General features: G+C 41.2%; 1 protein-coding gene across 1 annotated transcript; it reads right to left on the bottom strand.

The window, feature by feature from the left end:
* Positions 1 to 50: 50 nt before the first annotated feature.
* podxl (podocalyxin-like) lies at positions 51 to 21,905 on the bottom strand. The gene is made up of 8 exons (XM_056366982.1): positions 21,379 to 21,905; positions 8,193 to 8,852; positions 6,887 to 7,092; positions 6,753 to 6,776; positions 4,498 to 4,630; positions 4,355 to 4,398; positions 4,108 to 4,230; positions 51 to 2,578 (listed from the first exon to the last, which is right to left on the bottom strand). Exons 1-8 carry the CDS (start codon positions 21,452 to 21,454, stop codon positions 2,384 to 2,386), a joined length of 1,461 nt encoding a protein of 486 aa, XP_056222957.1. The 5' UTR covers positions 21,455 to 21,905; the 3' UTR covers positions 51 to 2,383.
* Between the last annotated feature and the right edge of the window lie 781 nt (positions 21,906 to 22,686).

Genomic DNA, 22,686 nt, shown 5'->3' with positions numbered 1-22,686 from the left:
CCCTAGTGGCTTCGTCTGGGTGTCACTGACAGAAAACTGTAGAGCCAACGTGGAAAAAACAATTTCTTTATTTGCAAATCTGAATATAATCGCCATAACGATCAACAGTTTACAGCATCCAGTGTGTCAGACCCCTGCTGTTTGCCTTCAGCAGAAAACAAACCATAAATACATCAAATACTTGTACTTACATGTACTTTGGTGAAAATGGCACAACTACAATAAGTGAAAGTGTAGACACAAAAAAACACGCACAACGAAAACAGTTGGATTGTAGTGCTCCAGGTGATGGACCCACTTGTATATAGTTTGAAGTGGAAGTAAATATATATATATAAACTTACTTGGTTTAAAGGGAAGTTACATTATTAAACTGAACAAAACATAATTCAAAATAAAAGTTTTAAAAAAAGTGCTCAGGTGAGGGTTTTATTTTAAGGCATCTTCCAGTGTCAGATAACCCAACCCTTCCAGCATCAGCAACAGTGAGAAAAACATTTACACACTATTTACAGCATTTTCATCAGATGTGTCTGAGTCGGCCAAAATCAGCTTCAGTCCAGTTTTAATCTTGCTATTGAGGAGGTGGTGTTTTTTTTGTCTGGAAGCCATACTCGCAAATATTTTTTTTTATCCCGTTATCTCAAGATAACAAAGCTCATTAACCCCAGATAATGAGATATTATCAAGAGAAAACTATTTATAAAGTAAGGCATTTAAATAATGAGATATTATTTTTTGATTAAAGAAAGTAAAGCTTCACAAAACATCTGATCAGTTTTTTTTTTTTTACAAATACTGGGAGAGTTCCTCCACTGTCGAAGACCAGAGAGGACAAAAGTAAAGTTTCATTTTTGATTGCTGTCAATCATTTTCTCAGTGAATTGTTCTGATCGTAATGAGGAATTCTCAGTACTCAAATGTCTTGCAGCCAAACATATGTGGTTTAATATAATAAATGACCGAGAAAACCAGCAGTTATTCACATTTGAAGCTGGAGTCTGTGACTTTCTGCTTAAAAAATGATTTAAACAATTGATTATCATGTTTGCAATTAATTTCCTGTTGATTGATTAATCGATTACTTGTTTCATCTCTACTAAAGACTTGTTTTTTCAAATGATGAGATGGAAGCTGATTGATTGTTATGTTATCATTTTGTAATGAAAACAGCCTCAGATCAAGACAAAATATGTTTGTGAAATGTCCCTTTTGGACTTCCGTACAGCCTAAAGTCAATATGTGGCCATCTGGATTAAAGCCCTATATTTGTCTTATGTCTATACACCCAGTGTCTTTATGGACAAGTTGCATGTTTGATGAATGAGGTTAGTGCTCAGTTAAACCAGTGCAGCTCTTACAGCCACTGGTAGTTTCATCGTAGTCCACACACACTGGTGGAAAATCACCAGGATTCTTTCAGGTATCCTGAGGTCATCTACCTAAGTTAGTTAGTGTGGATGTTGTTCTTCCTCCCCGGAGCCAAATGATAACACAAAGTGTGGCTCCTCTACATATGCAGAAGCTTATATAAAAATACTGTACATACAGGAGCTTGGGTTTAAATCTGCAGAAGAGAAGGCGCAATCCTCTTGGGGTCTGGGACTCTTTTGACTTTTTACAATAACAACTGTGAATTACATTCTACTAACATCTTTGAATTGTGCTCTGAAGGAAGTCACACTTATATTAAAGGTCCATATAGTATAAAGGTAGATGTCCATGTGTTGTTTAATTATAAAGTAGGTCTAGGTTCTATATTAATACTGAGTAAGTATCAAAGCGCTCAGTCCACAGAAGAGAGGAGGCTCTGAGCCTCTCTTCTGATTGGCTCACCGACCTGTTGTTACCAAAGCTCCAGAGAGAAGCCTGAGAGAGGAGATGTAAAACTACATTGAGATGGTTTTTGGTTCTTAAAACCACAAATATATCTTCTTATGGATCAACACTTCAAATAAAACAGTAAAACAGTAAAAGTGTAAAACATGGAACTTTAAAACTAGTCTACTGTACAGACACTGTTGCCTGTTGAGCCTATACACTTTGTGGATTTCAAACATTACATTTTCAAGGCCACTGTGTCTGATTTTATTGGCTCTTCATCCTCACAGTGATTGACTTTTGATCTTTATTTCTGTTTAATGCCAAGAAGCAGCAGAAATGCATCAAACAGAGCAGGTCAACAACATTAAAGTGGTGGCTTGGTTGCTCTACAGGATGCATTTCTATGTTAGAAAGTCTACAGGGACATGATCCCGGGGTCAGGTGTGTGGCATGGAGCAAGAAGTGTGGATTCTTTTGTTTGTTTGGGCTTGAACTTGCCAGGTCCTGTCGCTGTCTCCTCCTTCTTCTTGTTCTTCTTCTCCTTTGTCCCTGGTTCTGTCTACAGGTGAGTGTCCTCCTCGTCAGGTATGTCTTCCTTCAGCAGGTTGTCAATGGGAACTATCCAGCTGTCGTTGAACTCTCCAATCAGCGCCATTTTCTTCTCTTGCATCTCCGGCTGCACCTCCATCACCTCCAGAGTGGGGTTGTCATGGTAGCCATTCTCCACCGTGTGCAGCTCCTCTGTCAGGTGTTGCTGTAGAGATTCAGAGGACAAACTTAGAAAAACTGTGTAGTCATATTTAATCTGTATCTCCAACATGAGTTTAAGAAGAGATATGCTGATATTTCTAATGTTGTGGTTTTATCTAAAAGACAAAATAAGTGAACCGGTGAATGTGATTGGTTGAAGATTAAATGCCGTAATGTGATGTAACAGGATATGGAGGGAGAGATGGGACATTATTCTAAACTGCAAACCAAGGTCATATCAGTTTTGAGAGCATTTTTGTTTGCTTGTGTAAGACGAGGTCACGATTAAAGATTCACTGTTCTCCATTTCAATGCTTATTTAAACGCACCACTCTCTGAAGGTGAGGGTGTGGTTAATGTTTTAAAGTCATATGTTTAATCTCCACATACAAACATTATGAAAACAAATTACTGCAGAATTTCACCCTTTAGTTTCACACTTTAAATCCTATTTTAATCTCAGTTTTGAAACTTTGAAACCTTTGAAACTGTTTTAATTTCGTGAACTGTGAAAATGATATGCAGTATATATCTCTTTATATTTCAGTCAAACTTGACTGATTCTCATCATCAGTTTCTACTGTTCAACTTTTATAAAGTTCATAGTTCAAATGACACGTGATTCCAGCAGGTAAGAATTAGTAAAGTGTAACTTTTTGTAACAGCTCTGGGGCTCATTGTATAGAAAACTACATGTTCAGGTCAGAAGTTTGTTTTTTGGTCCTTTAGCATGATATTTGACATGCTAATGTTTAGCAGGTTCAACATGTTCACCATCTTAGTTTAGCATTCCAGCATGCTATTTTTAAAGGAGCTATTGGTAAGTTTTGCTATTGCTACATAGCTAACGTTAGCATAACCAGCTGTTTACTTACCAGTCTAGAAGAAACGTTGTGAGTTCAGCATCAAACTTCATTCCTTAACTCACCAACAGCTGTCTCCTGAGGTGGAAAACAAACCTTTTGTTTTGCTTCTATTGTCTGTCACTTTTCTTCTACTGAAGTTAGCATGCTAACCAGCTAGCTCCAGCCCTTCCCATCACTTTCCAGTACTGAGTCACTGTAGCCTCCAGTCTGCCCTGAAGAAGTAGTGCTGCTCAGAGGACATATAATAACCTCTTGTATTGTAAACACAACAATGGCTGAAGCTCTTGGCAAGACTGGTAAGTAGTTAACAGCTGTTAATGCTAACGTTAGCTATATAGCAATAGCAAAACTTACAAATAGCTCCTTTAATATTTTCTAATTAGATATTTGCTCATAAACCAAAGTATTGGACAAAATTCAAATCTTGACCTGAAGGTGACCTGCATAAAGATTTATCTCGTAGGGAACCTGCGGAGACATTTCAGTCTGGTCCAAAGTGGTGGATCAGCTGACTGACCAACGCAGCCATCCATGGAGCTACACCATGAGTATGAACTAACCCCGGGATGGTACAGAAAACACTTCATCTCCACAGGCCAAAAAGAAAAAAGACCTGCAAACACTCTGACTCCAGCCCTGGTAGAACACTTTGTGTCTGAGCACCGACCTGGTTCTCGTGGTACGGCTTGCGGTGGTGGGAGGCACAGACGGCAAGGATGACGATCATGATGAGCAGAGCTCCACAGGAGGCCAGGATGGCGATCAGGGTTTTATTATCTGTTGCTTTCTTCTAGTGGAAAAAACACAACAAAAGAGTTCACACTGTCACTTTCATACTGTAGTGCTCTTTAGTGTCCTGCAGCACCTTTTAAAGTTCACAGGAATTTGAGGCTCTAACATCCATGAGCTCTTACCTTGGAGATTTCTTCATAATACTGGGTTGCAAGGTTGTTTTTCACTGTAAGAGAAATTTGAAATGATTTGTTTGCAGCAGTTTTTAGAAAAATTTGTCTAAACTGATGAATAAGATTTTAATAAAGGGAGGCGGGCGCTTTACTTTTGCCATTTATCTCCACAGAGTAAATGTGTACTTTTTCGTTCTGCTGCGACCAGATCAGGGTGCAGTTTCCATCTTGCACATTCACCATGAACCGTTTGCACACCTCCACGAGTTCTTTGTCATGATCTTCCTGGAGGTAAAATGTCATGAATGTAAAAAAAAGTTGTAAGAAATTACATGAAAAGTTCATCAATGCCACATCACATATCTTACTTCTCCATAAATAATGAGCTGATAAGTCTGTGACAAACGTCGACTGTACTGTCAGGAAGTGTGGACAGGAATATCAGGGGTGACAGTTTAGGTCATATCTTCCTGTGCTCTGATGTCAGGATTATTTCTGTGTATGGACGACACAGCTGTGTGTATAAGCTCTCAGAGAGAGAGGGTGAGTATATGAAAGCGGTGTGGGAACGAAGGAAACTAGTGAAAGGCAGGAAGGGTTCACACTAATACACTTTTTCCACCCAGTGACTGGAATCCTTTTTTTTTTTTTTATAATAGCAACTTCACTGCTTCCTGTGCTGTTGGAAACAGAGAGATCCACCCACAGCCGCCGCCTGTGGGGAGAGAGGGGATGACATACAGCAAAGGACCTGAGTCGGATGTGAACAAAGACCGGGCCCTGCACTTTACCAGGTTAACCACCAAGACAGCTATAAGGTGATAAAAATGATGTACAGTGATTTCATATTTCAATGTAGTACACAAATATAAACAATTCATTTTTTATTTAATCTTAGAAAGTCTACTGGGAAATAAATGAAAGGAAATGTCAGTGGGTTTTTTTTTACAGCCCATGTTTTCAAGGTGAATGTTTGGGTAATAACACTCACCTTCACTGGTTTAGATAAACTAGATTAGCGGCGGATCAATCCACATTTGATGCTCTAGTGCAGTGGTGTGTGTGCGTGTGTGTGTGTGTGTGTGTGTGTGTGTGTCTGCCAACCTTCAAGACACTGTTAAATGTGCCTACTTAGATAGTTACACGTTTCTGCCTTTAATATGAAACTCGGTATTAGTTTACATTTGAACTTTTTCTTACGTAAAGTTCCTCCAGACGTGTTTGAAACTCTCTAAAAATCTCTTAATATTTTATTTAACATGGTTTTCACACATAAAAACTGGGTCTGAAGCTCCTCTCCTCTTACTTCCTGCTGTCTCCAGGTGGACAGGTGAAAGAGCAGAGAGCATCAAGATGGTTAGAGGAGGAAACATCAGAGAGACTGAGCCACATGTTTGAGCCTCAGTCAGACCCAGACTCAGAGGAGGAGTCTAGACCAGAACCAGAGACTAGCAGACGGATCAGAACAGTTAGCGTAGTTAGCATCTTTTATTTGTTTATGTTGTTTGTTAGCTTGTAACTGGCAGTGGCTGACACAGTGTTAGTGGGTTGTGCTAATGCTAACTCTCTCTCTCTGTACTGACAAGGTTACAGGTTTATTTAGCCCCGCCCCCCGTCCCCACAAGTTGACAGGATTGGTTCCTTAGGTTTGTGACGTATGAAACCCTGGCTGTCTGAATCTGTGTTTATGACTTTCAATGGTTCACTGCAGTTCAAGGTGAAAACACTCAGTCATGGTGTTGATGATTATTTCACTCATCATATGTCTTGTATGACATAAAAACATCATATGGACATTAACAAGGTGAAACACTTGATTTTCATCATAGGGGGGCTTTAAGTCAAAGTTCAACACAAGTACAAGCAATGATAACTGATGTAAAATTTGTTGCACCCTACAAGAATATAATGGTGCAATATTATGAAACCAACACATCTTATTGTTCTTCTTCTTCCTCCTGAATGTTGGTTTTATAGGACAAATTTACACAGAAGAAACCTTTGGGAATAATTGTCAGTGAAGAAAGGAGCGGAAAGGTGTGGGCCTGCCTCCTATTGTCCTGCCCATGGACAGGACAATAGTAGAAGCTTCATGAGAGTGAAAGTCTGAAAGAAACTGTCTTAACTATTACATGTGTTGTATGGTGACCCTGAGAGCTCAACGCACTGCAACTTAAGAAAACACATGCAAATATACAAAACACAAATTCAGAAAACATCGTCATCAATTTGAAAAACACATGTGCTGCAAATACTCACAACACAACAGAAGTGTTTCCAAGGGACACTAAAAAGTGATGAACCTGGCTTTTGTGAACTTGCAGTGCTTTGAGCTCTCAGGGCCATGTATCTGAACATGTCTAAATACTATTTAAAGATACTAACTCAAAATAAAGCAAACTCTTACCTCGTGTTGGCTGTTTAGAGAATACTGTAGGAAAAAGTCAGAAAATAAGTGTCAGTCAGAGTCATGTAAAATGCATGAGTCATTTCTATAAACTAAAAGTAAAAGCAAACACACTTGCTCATTGTGTGTCTCACCTGCAACCTCTTTCGCTGAGTGCCTGTGATGGTGGTGGGGCTGGTAGGTTTCAGGGATGTGGTTCCAGTTAGGTTCTCAGGTACGGGAGAACTTCTTTTGGTCATGATGGTGGGGTTGCTGGTGGTCCCTGCGCTCCTACTTGGCTCTAGGGCCCCTAATGTCGTCTGCCCGCTTCTTGTAACTGTCACAGTGGTTTTCTCTATATCTTCAACCAGAAATAACACAGCAGCATTAAACATTATATCTGCAGATAAATGAAGTAGTACATTCTGAGCCCACTACTGACCGCTTGGGTCAATTCAGTGTAATTTAGCTGGAAAGCAATAATGAAATGTTTTGATCTCCCTGGAAGTCCTTTTGTAGCCCTGGTTTAACAAGACACTAGCTGTTTTCATGCAACTCTGTATGAAGCAGTTAAAGGTCCATATAGTATAAAGCTAGACATCCATGTGTTTTTCATTCCTCTGGAGGTTTTTGTTTTCAGGTTGTCCGTCCGTATGTCTCATTCTCGTGGACACAATATCTCAGTAATGCCTTGACGGAACTTCTTCAAATTTAGCACAAACATTTATCTGGTCCAAGGATGAACTGATTAGATTTTGGTGGCTAAAGATCCAACGTCAAGGTCGGTGTACTCTTTAGCCGTTACTCAAGACTTCACACAGCAGTAATGACAACATTTCACACAAATGGTTCATATTTTATATGACTCTGGATAAACAGGGATGTAATCTGAATCTAGTCTGAGAAGAGGATGCAGACAACCACAAGGAGGGGATTCTAGTTTGATTATAAAGCAGGTCTAGGTTCTATATTAATACAGTGAAAGTATCAAAGTGCTCAGTCCGTAGAGAAATGCACACAACTTGTGTTCAGAAACTGAGCCTTAAAACCAGCCGTCAGGACTTCTGGAACTTTGTGATGTCACAACAAAGCAGTAACCGCTCTCAGCTATGCCCAATACCTCGCCCACCTGGACCCACCATCCAACCTTGTAGGATTTGGTTTCTATGAGTGCTTACCTGAAATCTGCTATATTTTTATTGGATCCCTCAGAAAACAATCAGCCAATCAGAAGAGAGGCTCAGAGCCATCTTTTCCTAACCTAACCAAGCCATGACCATTATTATAGTAACCATAGCAACAAAGATAGGTACGCCACTCTTGATCAGCATGCTTATTATTGTAAGGGCAGGGGAGCTATGTAGAGGAGCTATTTCAGGAGACACTCCTCTGGGTCGTAATCAGAGGGTTGAAGAAGACGACCTGTGTGGTTGTTCAGGTTGGAGGACTGGTTGAACTTACCTCCTTCATTCATCTTGGTGGTGACGCTGGTGTGAGTCGTGGGCTGTTGTCCTGCTGTGGCATCAGTTGAGACCTTTGTGATTTTGGTTGTCTTGGTGTGGTGAGTCTCGGGGGTTTTACTGGGCACGAAGGGTTCAGGTGTCTGTACGGTGGCAGAATTGGAGGATATCACTGAGTTGCCGCTGATGGCTGCCGTTGTAGCTGTTGTAGCTGTTGTAGCCATAGTAGCTGTTGTAGCTGTTGCAGCTGTTGTAGCTGTTGTAGCTGTTGCAGATGTTGTAGCTGTTGTAGCTGTTGTAGCTATTGCAGATGTTGTAGCTATTGTAGTTGTAGCTGTTATAGCTGTTGTAGCTGTTGTAGCTGTTGCAGATGTTGTAGCTGTTGTAGCTATTGCAGATGTTGTAGCTGTTGTAACTTGAACAGGTGTTGTAGCTATTGCAGATGTTGTAGCTGTTGTAACTTGAACAGGTGTTGTAGCTGTTGTAGCTGTTGTAGCTGTTGTAACTTGAACAGGTGTTGTAGCTGTTGTAGCTGTTGTAGCTGCTGTAGAGGTTGTATCTGTTGCAGCTGTTGTAGCTGTTGCAGCTGTTGTAGCTGTTGTAGCTGTGCTTTTCACCACTGGTTCACTGGTATCTGGACGGACGCTGTGGAGTAGGAAGCCTAAAGAGAAAAAACATGAAAGATTACTTAGAGCACAGGGATAAATGTAGCATGAAAACAAACCACCATCTTATTTAATTAAATCTACATTAACCAGTGCAAGAAATTGAACACACAAAATCAACAATTATCATACAGGGAACAGCTACATATTTCCACATCCAGCAGGTACTTAGCAACATGATGATTCACGTGGAGTCTTATTTCTGTCCATCGTATGAATCTCAGTCCAGTGTTCCCTCTCCTTTAGCTCTGTGTTTGGTCTCCACCAGCTCCTCTTTAGCTGCTAAATACTCCACTGTGTTGACCAGCTGCTCTCTGACTGAGTCTGTCTGCTGTTTACAGCTGAGCAGGTCGAGGACAGTGAGTCTATCAGAGCTTCTCTTTTGCTGAAAAAAGCTGCTTCAGGAAACAATACTGATGAGTAAACTAGAAAAGTTGTTGGCTGTAAAACCAAAGCAAGAGCCGAAAGAAGCTAAAACTGAAGTTGCTGAGTGGAGGTGTTGATATTTCTGTGTGTTTGTCACTATGAATGACACCTTGTATAATGAAGAATATATGGGTGAGGTAAAAGTCAGCCTTGGTACTGATAGCAGCAGGATCAGTGGCTGGTGTCGCCCGCTAAGAAACAAATGTGTCAGTGACAGCTCAGGTCAGCAGGGTTGTGTGTGTGTGTGTGTGTGTGTGTGTGTGTGAAGGGGTGGGTATCAAGAGGGACATCCAGGTGGATGGAAAAAGAAGACAGCTCTGAAGAAATGGTAGAATACTGTAAGTTAAGTGTGATTAAATGGGAAGATTTGATCACTCTGACCATTCACTGTATCTTGTATCTTTCAAAAATACACTGAACTCCAACCTTTTAATTCAGCTAAATTTGCCTCATATCTTTCCAGCGCTATAGATAAGGGGAGATCTCAGATTTCTGTGGAGGATAACCCAGAATTCAATGCAGCGGTGATATGCGTTATATGAAATACTTTTACTTGTTTTACTTGACTTAAAGTATCTCAATGCAACATCTGGAAGTCATTCTGGCAAACTCGGGAGCTCTAAAGAAGTAGAGGATGTAGGTACAAAACATGGGGACATATGTGTTCATATCTGCTGTCTGCATGTGATTCTGCAGTGAAGGATTTCACAAGCAGCACATGTCCTATTGATGTGAACACTCAGCTCAATCAAAGTGAGAACAGTCAGTCTTCCTCACTTAGTCACAGTGTTCAGGGCAGCAGGCCCAGGACTGATAAGAGATGTGTCTGTGCCAAACAGAGACAGGACAGGCTCAACTCTATCAGCCTCCACTTGACCAGAACAGACTCCTATCTGATAACTCCTAGCACCATCCTAGTACTGCATTCACATGCTGTGGAAATTGCTGTGAAAATAAACTGGAAGGGAAACTGATAAAAGTTCAAAGGACATTTCCGTCTGTTATTCAAAATGTGTAAAATTATATCTTTTCTATTCAAAATTACATGCAGAAGATTTGATTGAACTGCAGCTAGCCCACGGACAACTGATGTGTGAGGCTTCTCAATGAATCTGAGATATCCAATCGACACTGTTGTGGCTGTTGAGATTTCTCTTTCTCTTGCTGATCACAGAATTTTCTGTCATGTCTGTAGGCTTTCATAGTCTAGTTTAAATGTATAAGCTTCGCATTCCTTCCGTCCAGCCCACATGACCTGAACACATCACACTAGTTACCTTGATGACCTACAGTTTTTACATTTGGAATTGTTTTTGAAATACATGTGGTCCATGAATTAGTGTGTTGCTGCTGTTTTTCAGTGTTTGGACCTATCAATATCCCAGACATCACACTGAAACTTCTGGCCCAACATACGCCTGGGTCCTAGGCCCGAATCTGGCCCATGTATTGCCACATCTGGGCAGAGTTTGGCTGTTATCCATCATTATTGACTGACAGCTGGAAAATTTTCAGTGTGTGCTTGTGAGAACTAGTCAAGATGGGGAGGTAGCATCTTAAAATCATGCTGTATATGGGCCTGATTTGGGCCGTGGAGCCAGGCGTATACTGGGCCAGAAGAAAACAAGCATGTGAGCCAAGAATGGGCTGGATTTATTTTGCTATCTGGGATACCTAGTGTATACTTTAAAGTGTATACTTTAAATCTCCTGAAGAGCAGGACCAGGTGGTGGTGATTGTCACTTGACTAGAGCTTCAGCCATCATTGTCTTTATATTACAAGAGGTTATAATACATCCTCTTAGCAGCTACGTCTTCAGGACAGACCGGAGGCTACAGTGAGGCACTATCAGAAAGTGAGGAGAATGCTAACTTCAGTAGATGAAAAGAAGTGATAGAGATAAGAGTTAACATTGATGTTTGTTTCCACCTCAGGAGACAGCTGTTGTTGAATAAGGAATGAAGTTTGATGCTGAACTCACAACGTTTCTTCTAGACTGGTAAGTAAACAGTTGCTAATGCTAACGTTAGCTATGTAGCGAAACTTATAAATAGCCCCTTTAAGCAACAGTTGATCTGTCAAAGTGAACAGTATGTCTGTCTATCCATGTCTGTGCCTTTTGTTTAGTACAGTCACATATTAAGTCATAATTATCTATCAAAATAATAGATATGATGGATTCTTTCTCTCGTGTAAGTTTAAGGTCAAACTGAGTTTTATTATCTTTGGTTGCCGAGAAATTAGAAGAAAAAAACAACACTTCTCTCTCTCACAAACATTCAGGATATCGCTAAGAGTCTTTATAAAGCTGACAATAAAGTATATGTTAATAGAAATATATTAGCTCCAACATGCTAAAACACCGTTATGGTCATTTGAGGAACTGTTACATAACATAATTGTTTTAATTTGTTACCAGGCATGTATGCTGAGAGGAGCTGTGTGTGGATGTAATTGCCAGTGTTTGGGGGTCAGGGCCATTGTTCTCTGGCCGTGGAGTCAGGCGAGGATATTTCACACAGCACTGGAAACAGGCTGTAGCCGTGGGTGTGGTGCTTCCAAGTTTATTGTGTGCAGCATCCTGCCATGCTAACTATAAATAGAGACAGAGAAGAAGAAGCGCTGTGGCCGAGGCTTACATCAAGACATCCAGGTCCAGGTCAATGTAGTTCTGACTCCATGGTGCTCTATCCGCCTGAATCTGACTATACAATAAAGACAGTTATTGGATATTAAAGCTGTACTAATCAATACTGTTAATACTTTATATTAACAGTGGATGATATAACAATGTGTACTGTGAAAGTGGGTTATCACATGAGTTGTTTTGTTTTTATGACCTGAACCTTTTGTTTTTTTTTCCATTGCTCTAATAGAGTTGTTTTCTGTTTTCAGCAAATAAAAGAAAAAAAAGAAAAAGAAAGAAAAAGCTGTCAAAATCCACGGTGCACTACCTGTGCAGCAGCAACCAGCAGCTGGTGAACATAGTGGAGTATTTAGCAGCTAAAGAGCCAGATGTTTCCCTCAGGAGCTGGTGGAGACCAAACGCAGAGATAAAAGAGAGGGAACACTGGACAGAAAGCCGACTCCATGAGTGATGGGTTTACAGCTCATTACACTGCCCCCAAAGGGCCAAAAGAATCAGTTAATGTTTACATAAAATTTTGATTAAGTTTGAATTAATTGCAATTTTAAGTAAGACTTGTAATCCTTATCATTATTATTTTTTCTCCTCAGAACAGTGCAATATATACTTATAGATGGTTTGGGGGAGGAGGGGGGTGTTAGCTTGGCATTTCTTTTACTTACTAAAATCCTGAAGCAATCTTTTAAAGAACTAATCTCAAATATTTAAATCTCCTTCTAGTTAAATCACAAAACTAGTAAAACAAGTAGACAAGTGAGAAGTTAAACAAGTAATTAAAGAATTTCCAACACTGAATTGTTTGTTGTTTGTGTGTGTGTGTGTGTGTGTGTGTGTGTGTGTGTGTGTGTGTGTGTGTGTGTGTATGGAGCTCATTGCTGCCAGCTGACTAGACACTGTAACATGATGTTATGCTGTTTGCCTCGTGATGTGATCTGCTGCTGGAGGGTCAGACAGCAGGAGGTGTGAGAATCTACCTTCTGTCCTTTCCCTGGCCTTCTCTCTTTCTTGGCTCAATGCAGCGACAGGAAACAGCTCTGTTGATTTGGGCCTGTGTATGCATTTGCACTTCATTAACACCACATTAACACCGGGTAGTTCCTCCCTTTGCTCTCAAACAGCTTCAGTTCTTCATGGATCCACCAGATGTTGAAACTTTCCTCTGAGACTCTGTTTCATGTTGACATGATCTCTGCAGATTTGCCTGCTGCACATTCATGCTGCCGATCTCCTGTTCTACCACATCCCAAACATCTTCTACTGGATTCAGGTCTGGAGACTGGGAAGCTCACTGAAGTTCACTGAACTCACTGTCATGTTGATGAAACCTCTGTTTGTTTGTGACATGGAGCTTTATCCTGGTGGAAGGAGCCATTAGGAGATGGTGAACTTCAGACTTCGACCCTACCGTCTGCTGCCTCAGCACAAATCCAGATCCATCAGAGCAGGTCTCAAACTGTCCAGTGTTGGTGAGTGTGTGTCCACTGCAGCCTCAGGTTTCTGGTCTTGGTGCCAGTGGAAGTGGAAACTGACGTGGTCTTCTGCTGTTGTACGTTTGACGTGTTGTTCACTCTGAAGTGGTTATCTGAGTGACCGTAGCCTTTCTGTCCGGTCCAACCAGTCTGTCCATTCACCTCTGACCTCTGACCTCTCTCATCAACACAGAGCTGCTGCTCACTGGATGCTTTTGTTGTTGCTCCATTCTGAGTAAAACCTCTAGAGACTGTTGAGTGTGAAAATCCAGGAGATCAGCAGCTTGAGAAACACTCAAACCAATGTCTGACACCAGCACTCATGTCCCTGAAACTGAATGTCCTGACCTGGATCTGCAGGATTTCATATCATGCTGTCTCACGATTGGCTGATTAGATAATTGCATCAATAAGCAGGTGTACAGGTGTTCCTAATAAAGTGCTTGGTGAGTGTAACTTGGTATTCTGCCAGTTGTTTGTATTGTTGTCACTTTAGGTTTAGATATACATCATTATTGATGCAATAGTGAAGGTTGTCCTCTGTGTTTGATCCCATTTCTGTCAGTTCTGAGACCAGCACCGTGTTTACGTAGAGCAGGTCCTTTACGCCATCGAATAAAAATGTCAGCTAATTGTCTCCCTGAATATTAATGTTCATTATTATTTTGTTTATAATTATGATTATTATTCTCACTTCTGTGAGGTGAGATGAGAAATGCAGTGTAGGTTGCTAGGTAACAGACATAAAAGTAGAAAACCGATGTTGGATTGAGTATTTAGGATTTCCCAACCTGAGATAAGACAGGATTCATAAAGTTAGTCAGGCTTTGATTCTGTAATATAACAGTGAAAATCTTAAACTCTTCTTATCTTAACTTCACACTTAAGATAGGAAATTTCTGTAATACGACCCAGATCTATGAAGCTGCTCCTTTTGAGAGCACATGGAGCGTGACAGTGTTTAGCTTAGATTCAAGGAGACTAAAGTGGGTGGTGGGGGGCAGGAATTGTCAGGAAGAGAGGACAATTCAACCAATCTCCGCCCTCTGACCAGCGAAGGTCAGAGGCAGCTTTCTGTCTCCCTGGGGGTCCCACTGTTTGGCTCCAGCAGGCTCCCAGTCCTGTTTAGAGTGAACGCCACCACCCGTACACATTAAAGGAGAATGACACCGTGGCCAGAGGGTGGAAACTGGTTGAATTGTCTTCCCTTCCTGACTGCTATGTTGTAAATAAATGCCCCCAGGAACAAGGCCCCACACACACCGAGACATGGAGAGGAAGAGAGGATAAGCCAACTGTTAACACTGTAGCCATCCACGCACACTTCTGACCAGTGACTGTGCTCTCTGTATCCAGCTGTAATACCCCACAAAGCCAAAACCACCAACACCGGAGAAAATCTAGTCAAGAATCTGGCATGTTTTACCATAAATAAATCTCTCTAGTTTTTCTCTTATTTACCTCAGTCTCCCTCGCCTCTGATTAGCAGCACGTGACTTAGAAACAGGAAGTGTTGTTGTTGTGAAGCGCACGAAGCGTGGAGAGAAGTAAAACTGCTGCTTGAAAAGTTAAGCCACATATCAAACTCTCACGTTACACTAATGGGCGAGGAGGATGTCTCGGTGTAATCACTTCTAAAATAAACTAATTACAAACTTTTTTCTGTTCTGATGCTCCTTGGTAACTGAGTTTTTTATACCATGTAAATAAGACACTAGTTTAAGCTTTTCCTAATGAGGAAAAAAAAATGTAACTCAAGAAAAATTAGTCATACTAAATGCTAACTAGTCTAACTCAGTGCCCTGTTGGATTGTCTAAATACCGACCTTCCAAAAACAAGGCATGGGGGTGACAATAATTGTACTTCTATAGCTCTTCCACACTTTGTCAAACTCCACTGTGTTGTATTCTAAAGAAAGAAAGTCTAAGCCACAGAGAACTCCCGGTACCCGCACAAGTTTGTTGTTTTTACTTTGTTACAATTTAACCAAAGACGATATAACATAATTAACAACTTTGTAGAGAGTCACTGCTAAGCTAAGCTAACTGTCTCCTGCTTCTAGCTTCATACTTAACACACAGACATAAGAGTGGTATACATTTTTGTAGACTGTAAAGAAAGTGAAAAATGTTGCACTTATTTCTCAACAGATTCTAAATGAGTCATAGCCCAAAAATTGACCAAAGTGTCCACATACTTTTGTCCATATAGTGTACGTACACGTACGTTTTACTCTTTTGCTTTCAAACTTACATTTATGCATTTACAAACTTTCACAGCACAGTGTGTGTGTGTGTGTGTGTGTGTGTGTGTGTGTGTGTGTGTGTGTGTGTGTGTGTGTATGCGTGTGTGTGTCCAGGTACTCTGACTGGAACCCCTGACTGATGTACATCTGATGGTGAACGTGCACTGTGCACACTAACTGGAGTAGAGTAAATAAATGAATGTAGCTGTCGCTCCAAAGCAGCAGCAGGACAAAGCAGCCCCGTTAGTTTGGTGACAGCCCACACAAAGGCCCCCCCCCCCCCCCGGCCGCAGGTGCGGCCATGCGGGCGTGGGCTTCTCCCAGACCCCTGCTACAGCCAGGAGCCTTTCAGGGGTACAGCTGCCCCCCCACCCCACCCCCCCATCCCACTGAGAGCGTTAATTCAGCTCTCAGTGGGACTGAGGCTGGTTGTTGGGGGCAGGAGGGTGAAGAGGCGGGAGGGAGGGGCTTTGCTTTACATTGTGCGCTCTAGTGAAGGAAGGCGAATGTATGAATGGAATAAAAGAGAGACAAGTGAAAGGGAGGAGAGAGGGGAGGGAGGGGTGAGAGGAGAAAAAGTGAAGAGGGGTCTGAGACATGGTAAATCTAATGGCCACATGGAAATTACTCACCAAACACACGCACACACACACCCTTACACTCAAAAAGACACTCACACACATCATCCACAAATAACACAATCCCTGTCCTGGGAAACCAGATTGGTATGTGTCTTTATACAAGCTGCGAGGTATTTTAATGGTAAATACACACACACACACACACACACACACACACACACACACATCCTCTTGAACTGAGGAAGCAGGGAGCAGAGTAGCAGGAATTTAACGTCACTTGAACCTCTGTTTAGTTAGTGAAGATTTTAATGTTTGTTTTTTATATTTAGCACAGTAAAAAAAAAAGTAGGAAACATTTGCATTTCGGACAAATGTCCTGTTTCCTGCTGTGATCAGAGCACACTGTTGTAATACATCTTACACACTCATCAGTCTCTCCCCTGTGGCTTTACATTTACGTCGCTGAGCTTTTCCCTTCGCGCCTGTCATCATTACTACGACCACTAGATGTCGACTAGCAACAAAATGACACTAGGGGTCATAGAGACCTGCTGCACAGACGACCTGTGGGAGGACGGTCTCTTTAAAACATATAACAGGGCAAATCAAGCCAGAACTTTCTGTACAGCTCGACACCATGAAGGTTTAGTGAGAAAATGTTTTTTGTACTTTGTGCGAACGCACCCTTTAAGAGGAGGCTTAGTGTGTACAAATTAATTATCTCTCTCTCTCACACACACGCACACACGCACACACACACACTTTGCTGTTTTCCTAAAAGCTGAAGTGTGAGGGGAGTTTACACAAAGTGATGAGGCAGAGGAAAAGATTGCTGAGAAAATAAGGAGGAGAAGATGAAGGGAGAAGAGGAATGAGGAGGCCCTGTATGAAGAGGTGGAGGAGGAGGTACGTGAAGGTTCGCGATGGTACCAGCCACAGGCCTGATTAATGGACACCTGGGTGTGCAGCAGCAGCGTGGCATGCTGGGTAGAGGGAGGGAGGGAGAGGTTACTGCAGAGATGAAGGCGAGCGGCTCTTTATCTGCAGCATCGGACAGTGATGAAATGCTGGGATTTTACACTGAGGTTCCTCCCTGAAAGAAATCTGTGTCCACATGCCAACCGTGCCTGGCCTTCAAGAACCAGATCCACTTCATCTGGACATGACACAGGTCCTAAAGTCTGCCTCAGACCTGCAGGAGTCCTTCCAGGGAGGCTGGAAATCTGAGCCGCACAGTGATTTCATTCCCAAGGTGTTGAAGAGGAGGATGAATAAATGACTGAGAACTCGTGTTTTACATGTTTTGCTTATTAAACTACAGACCAGACTTCCTGTCAACCAGATTCTGGAGCAATAATTGGCTGGTTTAAGTTCACATCAGTCCGCTTTGAAAAAGCTGAAGCTTTCCTTGAGATAAACGTCATCACAGACCTCTGAAGGTTAATATAATATAATGTAAAATAACCAAATGGAAAGCCTCCCTTTGTCTTACTGTGGAGGGGTGTGTGTGTGTGTGTGTGTGTGTGTGGGGGGGGGGGGGGGGGTGAAGGGTGGTGGTGGTTAAGGCTGTCTACTGCCACCACACCCTCCCTGGGAACTGGGATGTTGATAAAGTTTTTTTCCCATCAACTGCATTCAGTGCAAACAGCAGACTGGTGTGCCAAGCAGGCAGTGTCTCCCCCGGCTGCTGATGTCCGGACAGGCCAGGAACCCCAACTGACTGTTATCTTGTAGGAAACGGAAAGTCTCGAACCCGCAAGTGCACGAGACAGATGGACTGTGCAGGGGTTGGGAAGTCCTGGAGAGGACTGATAACTCATCATGCCGCCGTCTTCCTATACTCCCGACTCCAAAGACTTTATTTGATCTCTGACACCTCCCTCAGATATTTGACGGAACAGTTCAACAGTTCAGATTGAGTATGTTGACTATATTTTAACCACTGTATCTTTACTGAACTCAGTGGATGACAAACGGCTCACCTGTCATCTGTCAGGTGCCTCTACCTTCCAGAGGAAGAAGTTCAAGCGGAAAAGTCAAAAAGCATTTTCAACACTTTCCTTGTTGACTCTGAAACCAACTTGTTTCATTGTCTGTGACACAATGGCCACTGTGCAGAGAGAAGTAGCAGCACTACCACAACAAACATCCAGTTTGAACAACCTTGTCCCCAGAACATTGAGGTAACAAGCACAAAACTTTGTCCTGAGCAGAATCATTTTAAAATCAATGCAAAGTTTGGTCGAAAGAATCAGCAAAATTCAATCTGACTCAGAGGAACACAGATCAGATACAAGTGTAAAGGACTCGGCTACGCAAGTTTAGAATAGAAGTTCCTTGTGACATTGTCTCCTCTGTGATGGGAGGCTCAGGATTCTGTTCTTTAGTTTTGGATCACAAGAAGCCAAAAGACAGTCCTGTGGTATTTAAGCGCTGTAAAAACAGTAGTTTGACACTTTGCGAAATAGGTCTGTGCTTTTTCACTTTCTTTCTGAGATTACTGATTTCTGTACAATAAATACGAAGCAACACTTAGCCTAGCTTAGCATCAAGACCAGAAACACGGGAGAAACAGGAAGTCTGGCTCCGTCCAAAGGTCCCAAAATCCACTTATCAGCACCTCTAACGCTCCCTGATTAACATGTTATATCCTGTTTTTCTAAATCTTCTTCAAAACAAGTATAAAAACAAGTTTTAGTTTTATGTGAAAAACTGCTGCTTACACCAGACTGCTGACTGCACTGGAGTTCTGCCTTTTCAAACGTAGTCAAACTCAGTACAGAGAAATCTTACTCACTAGCAACTTATTTTAAGTATTAAAGTAGTACTAAAGTAAGTACAAAAGCAATCACACAGCTACTTTAAATGGCAAAATACAGTGTAGACAACCAGGTTTTCGACTGTACTGTGATAACGGCGTTAAACACACAAACACAGATGCACATTCACACGCACAGAAGTGCTGACGGCCTTCAGACTGAGTTTTGGGGCTGCGTCACATGTTTTTTCACGCATTCAGAAATGAACAGCCTCCCATCAGAATCCACCGACTGCGGTGGAGAGAGAGGTGCGTAATTAAAGAAAAACTCTCAGCCAGGGAGGGAGGTCAGGGGTGCACTTCATTATTCAGCTTCCTTCTCTCTGTGGATGAAGCTCTTGGAAGGACTCTCTGTGTGTGTGTGTGTGTGTGTGTTTTTGTGTATTTTGAGGGAGGGGGGGGGGCATTAAGGAGGCTTTAACTGTGAGATGGTGGGGGATGGAGGGGCAGATGCTTCAGCTCTGACTCCTACTATCATTAGACATGATTATGAACCGCTATCCTACAGATTTCATACTGATTCAGCCTGGAACAAAACTAGTGGAGGCGTCCAGTGAATGTTCATAAGGAGACAGAAGGACGTTTGAAATGTTATGCTCTTTAACCAGCAGCATCCACTGATACTTTGTGTCCTTTTCTTCTTCTTGGACTCTTAACACCGTTTACCATTTTACAATAAGACTACTCTTATAAAGGATTTATAAATGGTTTATTATTAGGTTATTAATTTGGTTGTTAACACTTTATAAATCATAAATAAACAATTATAACACAGTTTTCATACATTGATGCAGGCTCACTATTTGGCAAGATACTACTCAATAATCTTACTAATGAGTCACTACCATTTATAACTGGTAAAAGGAGCCTTATAGTTATTCATTAATAAATGATGATGTGTTTTACACTTCATGATGAGGCTCCCTTTTGCGGCTGCTGAGAACATGTCAAGGTCAACAACACTGCCGAGGCCTCAGAGGACGAATCTGGTCATGTGATATGATCATTTGATCTGCCATAATTTGATCTGCCAGATGAAACTTTCTGAGCATTAAGATGCTGACGATAGTAACTGAACAAACATGTGATGAAGCAGCAGGTACAGCTTATAAACAGCTTATAAATGATTTATAAAGTGTTAACAAGCTAATTAATAAACTAGTTGGATGTTATATGTGGTATTAGATGCTAACATGAGTAAACTACACACACACACACACACACACACTGCATGTTCATGTCTCATACTGTAGCCTACATTGTGACATGTACAGTACAAGGTTCCTACAAACAGCTGGTGAAATCAGGTAAATATAAACAACTCAGTCAGTAAGACAGTGATGTTAAAACCACCCACATATTAAAGTAGTTCCTCGTGATTTTAGTAAAACATTACTTGATTTTTTTTTTTTTCTTAAAAACCACTTCCAGAACTTTGATCATTTATTAGAGATGAAAGAAAAGTAAATTAATACACCGATAAGAAAATACATTTAAATAAATTAATGTGGATTCACACCCAACTACATCCAGTGGAGGAAGGTGAGTAAAGTATTAGATTAATCACAGTTTTTAGATACTTGCTACATTTGTCTTACAGATAAAACTTTATTCAATGGGCATATAAAATAAATAAATACTTAAGATAAATATGATTAGTTCCATCTCGATCTGTAACTTTAAAATGTCCACATAATGTAATATATGATATATCACCAAACAAGTACTTTTAATCTAATATTTGAGGATCCTACTTTTCTTTGTTTAGATAATATTCTGTATTACAGAATACTGTATATCTGTATTACTTAAGTAGGATTTTGAATGAAAGGCTTTTTACATTATTGTATTGTATTGTATTGATACAATTTAATACTCAAGTAAAGGATTTCAATACTTCTTCCACCAATGCACAATAGTCAGAAAAGTCACTACATTGAACTGCTGTAATACTTTTACTTAAGTGAAATTTGAAATACAGAACGTTCACGTTTTACATGAAGGAGTTTCTACTTTTACTTCAGTGAAACATCAGCAAACATCTGTGATTTAAAAAAGTCTTCTGTGTGCACCTCTTGCAGCATCACACTGCTGATGCTCACATCGTCTTTTTTTACAGCTGATCTCAAGATTTAAACTTCATCATTTGTGCCCTGCAGCTTTAAACCAATGCTGCTGCATGGAAAGACAATCTATAATATAGATGTGTACAGGTAAAGAGTTCAAACATCAGAGATTAAACTTAAAGTTCAAGCAGAAAAAAAATACAAATACCAACGTAAACCCATGGAGGGTCCACAGGTGTGTATATTTGTGAAAATAAACTGGACTCACTTAGTGAAAGTAGCAGCCACGCGATCCTCATTGTTGCTCTCGTCCTGTTTCTACTTGTTGCTTCTCCCAGATGCATTTATCATTCATGCAGCACTGCGCTCCAATCCCTTACTTTGTATTGGGACCTGTTGTACAGATCATAAACCGTCCTGTCACGCCTTTCTCCTTGAATTTGTATCTTAAGCAAATGATCTTGCCCGACTTATTGTTATTTTTTTCTTCTTCTGTTAAACTGAAAGCCAAGAATGCTTTTGTCTGTCTCTGCTGCTTCTTTCTCTCCTCTCTCGCAGAGTTGGGGATTTGTGTGGAAGAGTGTTTCTGTGGTTTCCTTGGCTGCACCGTTGTCGCTCAGTGTCTCTCTCCCCCCCTCTCTCTCTTCTCCCACAGTGGCTTGCCGCTGTATTGTGCTCAGTCAGTCCTCTCTCCTGCAGTGTGTTCAGCTGTTAGCAGCCAGTGTAGCAGACCAGGAGTATACTGATCATTCACCCAGACTGTCCCTGCCTCCCTTATCATGAGAAAGCAGGGGCAGACCCACTACGATCCAATCCTACAGCTCTGGACTCTCTGCCGCTCCGACATTTTCAATAACAAAGGAAGCTGTGAGACAATGTGTTCCCCTGGTTTTGATTCTTTCCTAAAATGGTCCATGACTCAAGGACGTGGGGTGAAGTCACATCAGCACTGATGTTGTTTGAACACGGGAAAGACCTGTTTAGATTCATACAGTCAGCATGTCTTCATGCTAACAACAGTTTTTCTCAAATACAGGCTGAAGTGTAGCATGGGTCTGCAGAGACTTAGACCTGAGACCTGTGACCTGGACTTCAGTCAGAGAAATGAGGGTTTATTTTTCATGGACCTGACTGCTGTGAGTTTTATCTCCTTAGTTTTTTTCAAATGTCATTTTATTGGTCACCATTCCATCTGGTTCCTTCAGTCAGTGTAATCAGGAAACACAACATTAACTTCCATTATTATACAGAGGACACCCAATTGTACCTGTCGGTGAAACCTGATGAAACCAATCAGTTGGCGTAACTTCAAATTTGTCCTTTGGCCCCAAACACCTCAGAAACACATTATCCACTGATATTGTTATTTTTGATGGCATTGCCCTGCACCTCAGAGTTATCTTTGATTAGGATAAATCCTTTAACATACAACACATTTCCATTTTTTCAGGTACATAACATTGCAACATGACTGGTAATCCTAACATGCCTTGTCCTTTCTTTGACCAATGGTGTAACGTCATCATTCAGCTCTACCACTCAGTCAGTCAGTTATTGTTACAAGACATATCCCATC

The sequence above is a fragment of the Seriola aureovittata genome, chromosome 22 (genome assembly GCF_021018895.1).
Source record: "Seriola aureovittata isolate HTS-2021-v1 ecotype China chromosome 22, ASM2101889v1, whole genome shotgun sequence".
In the NCBI taxonomy this organism is placed as follows: Eukaryota; Metazoa; Chordata; class Actinopteri; order Carangiformes; family Carangidae; genus Seriola; species Seriola aureovittata.
The sequence above is the reverse complement of the archived record's forward strand: the minus strand, read 5'-3'. Positions and strand labels throughout refer to the sequence as shown.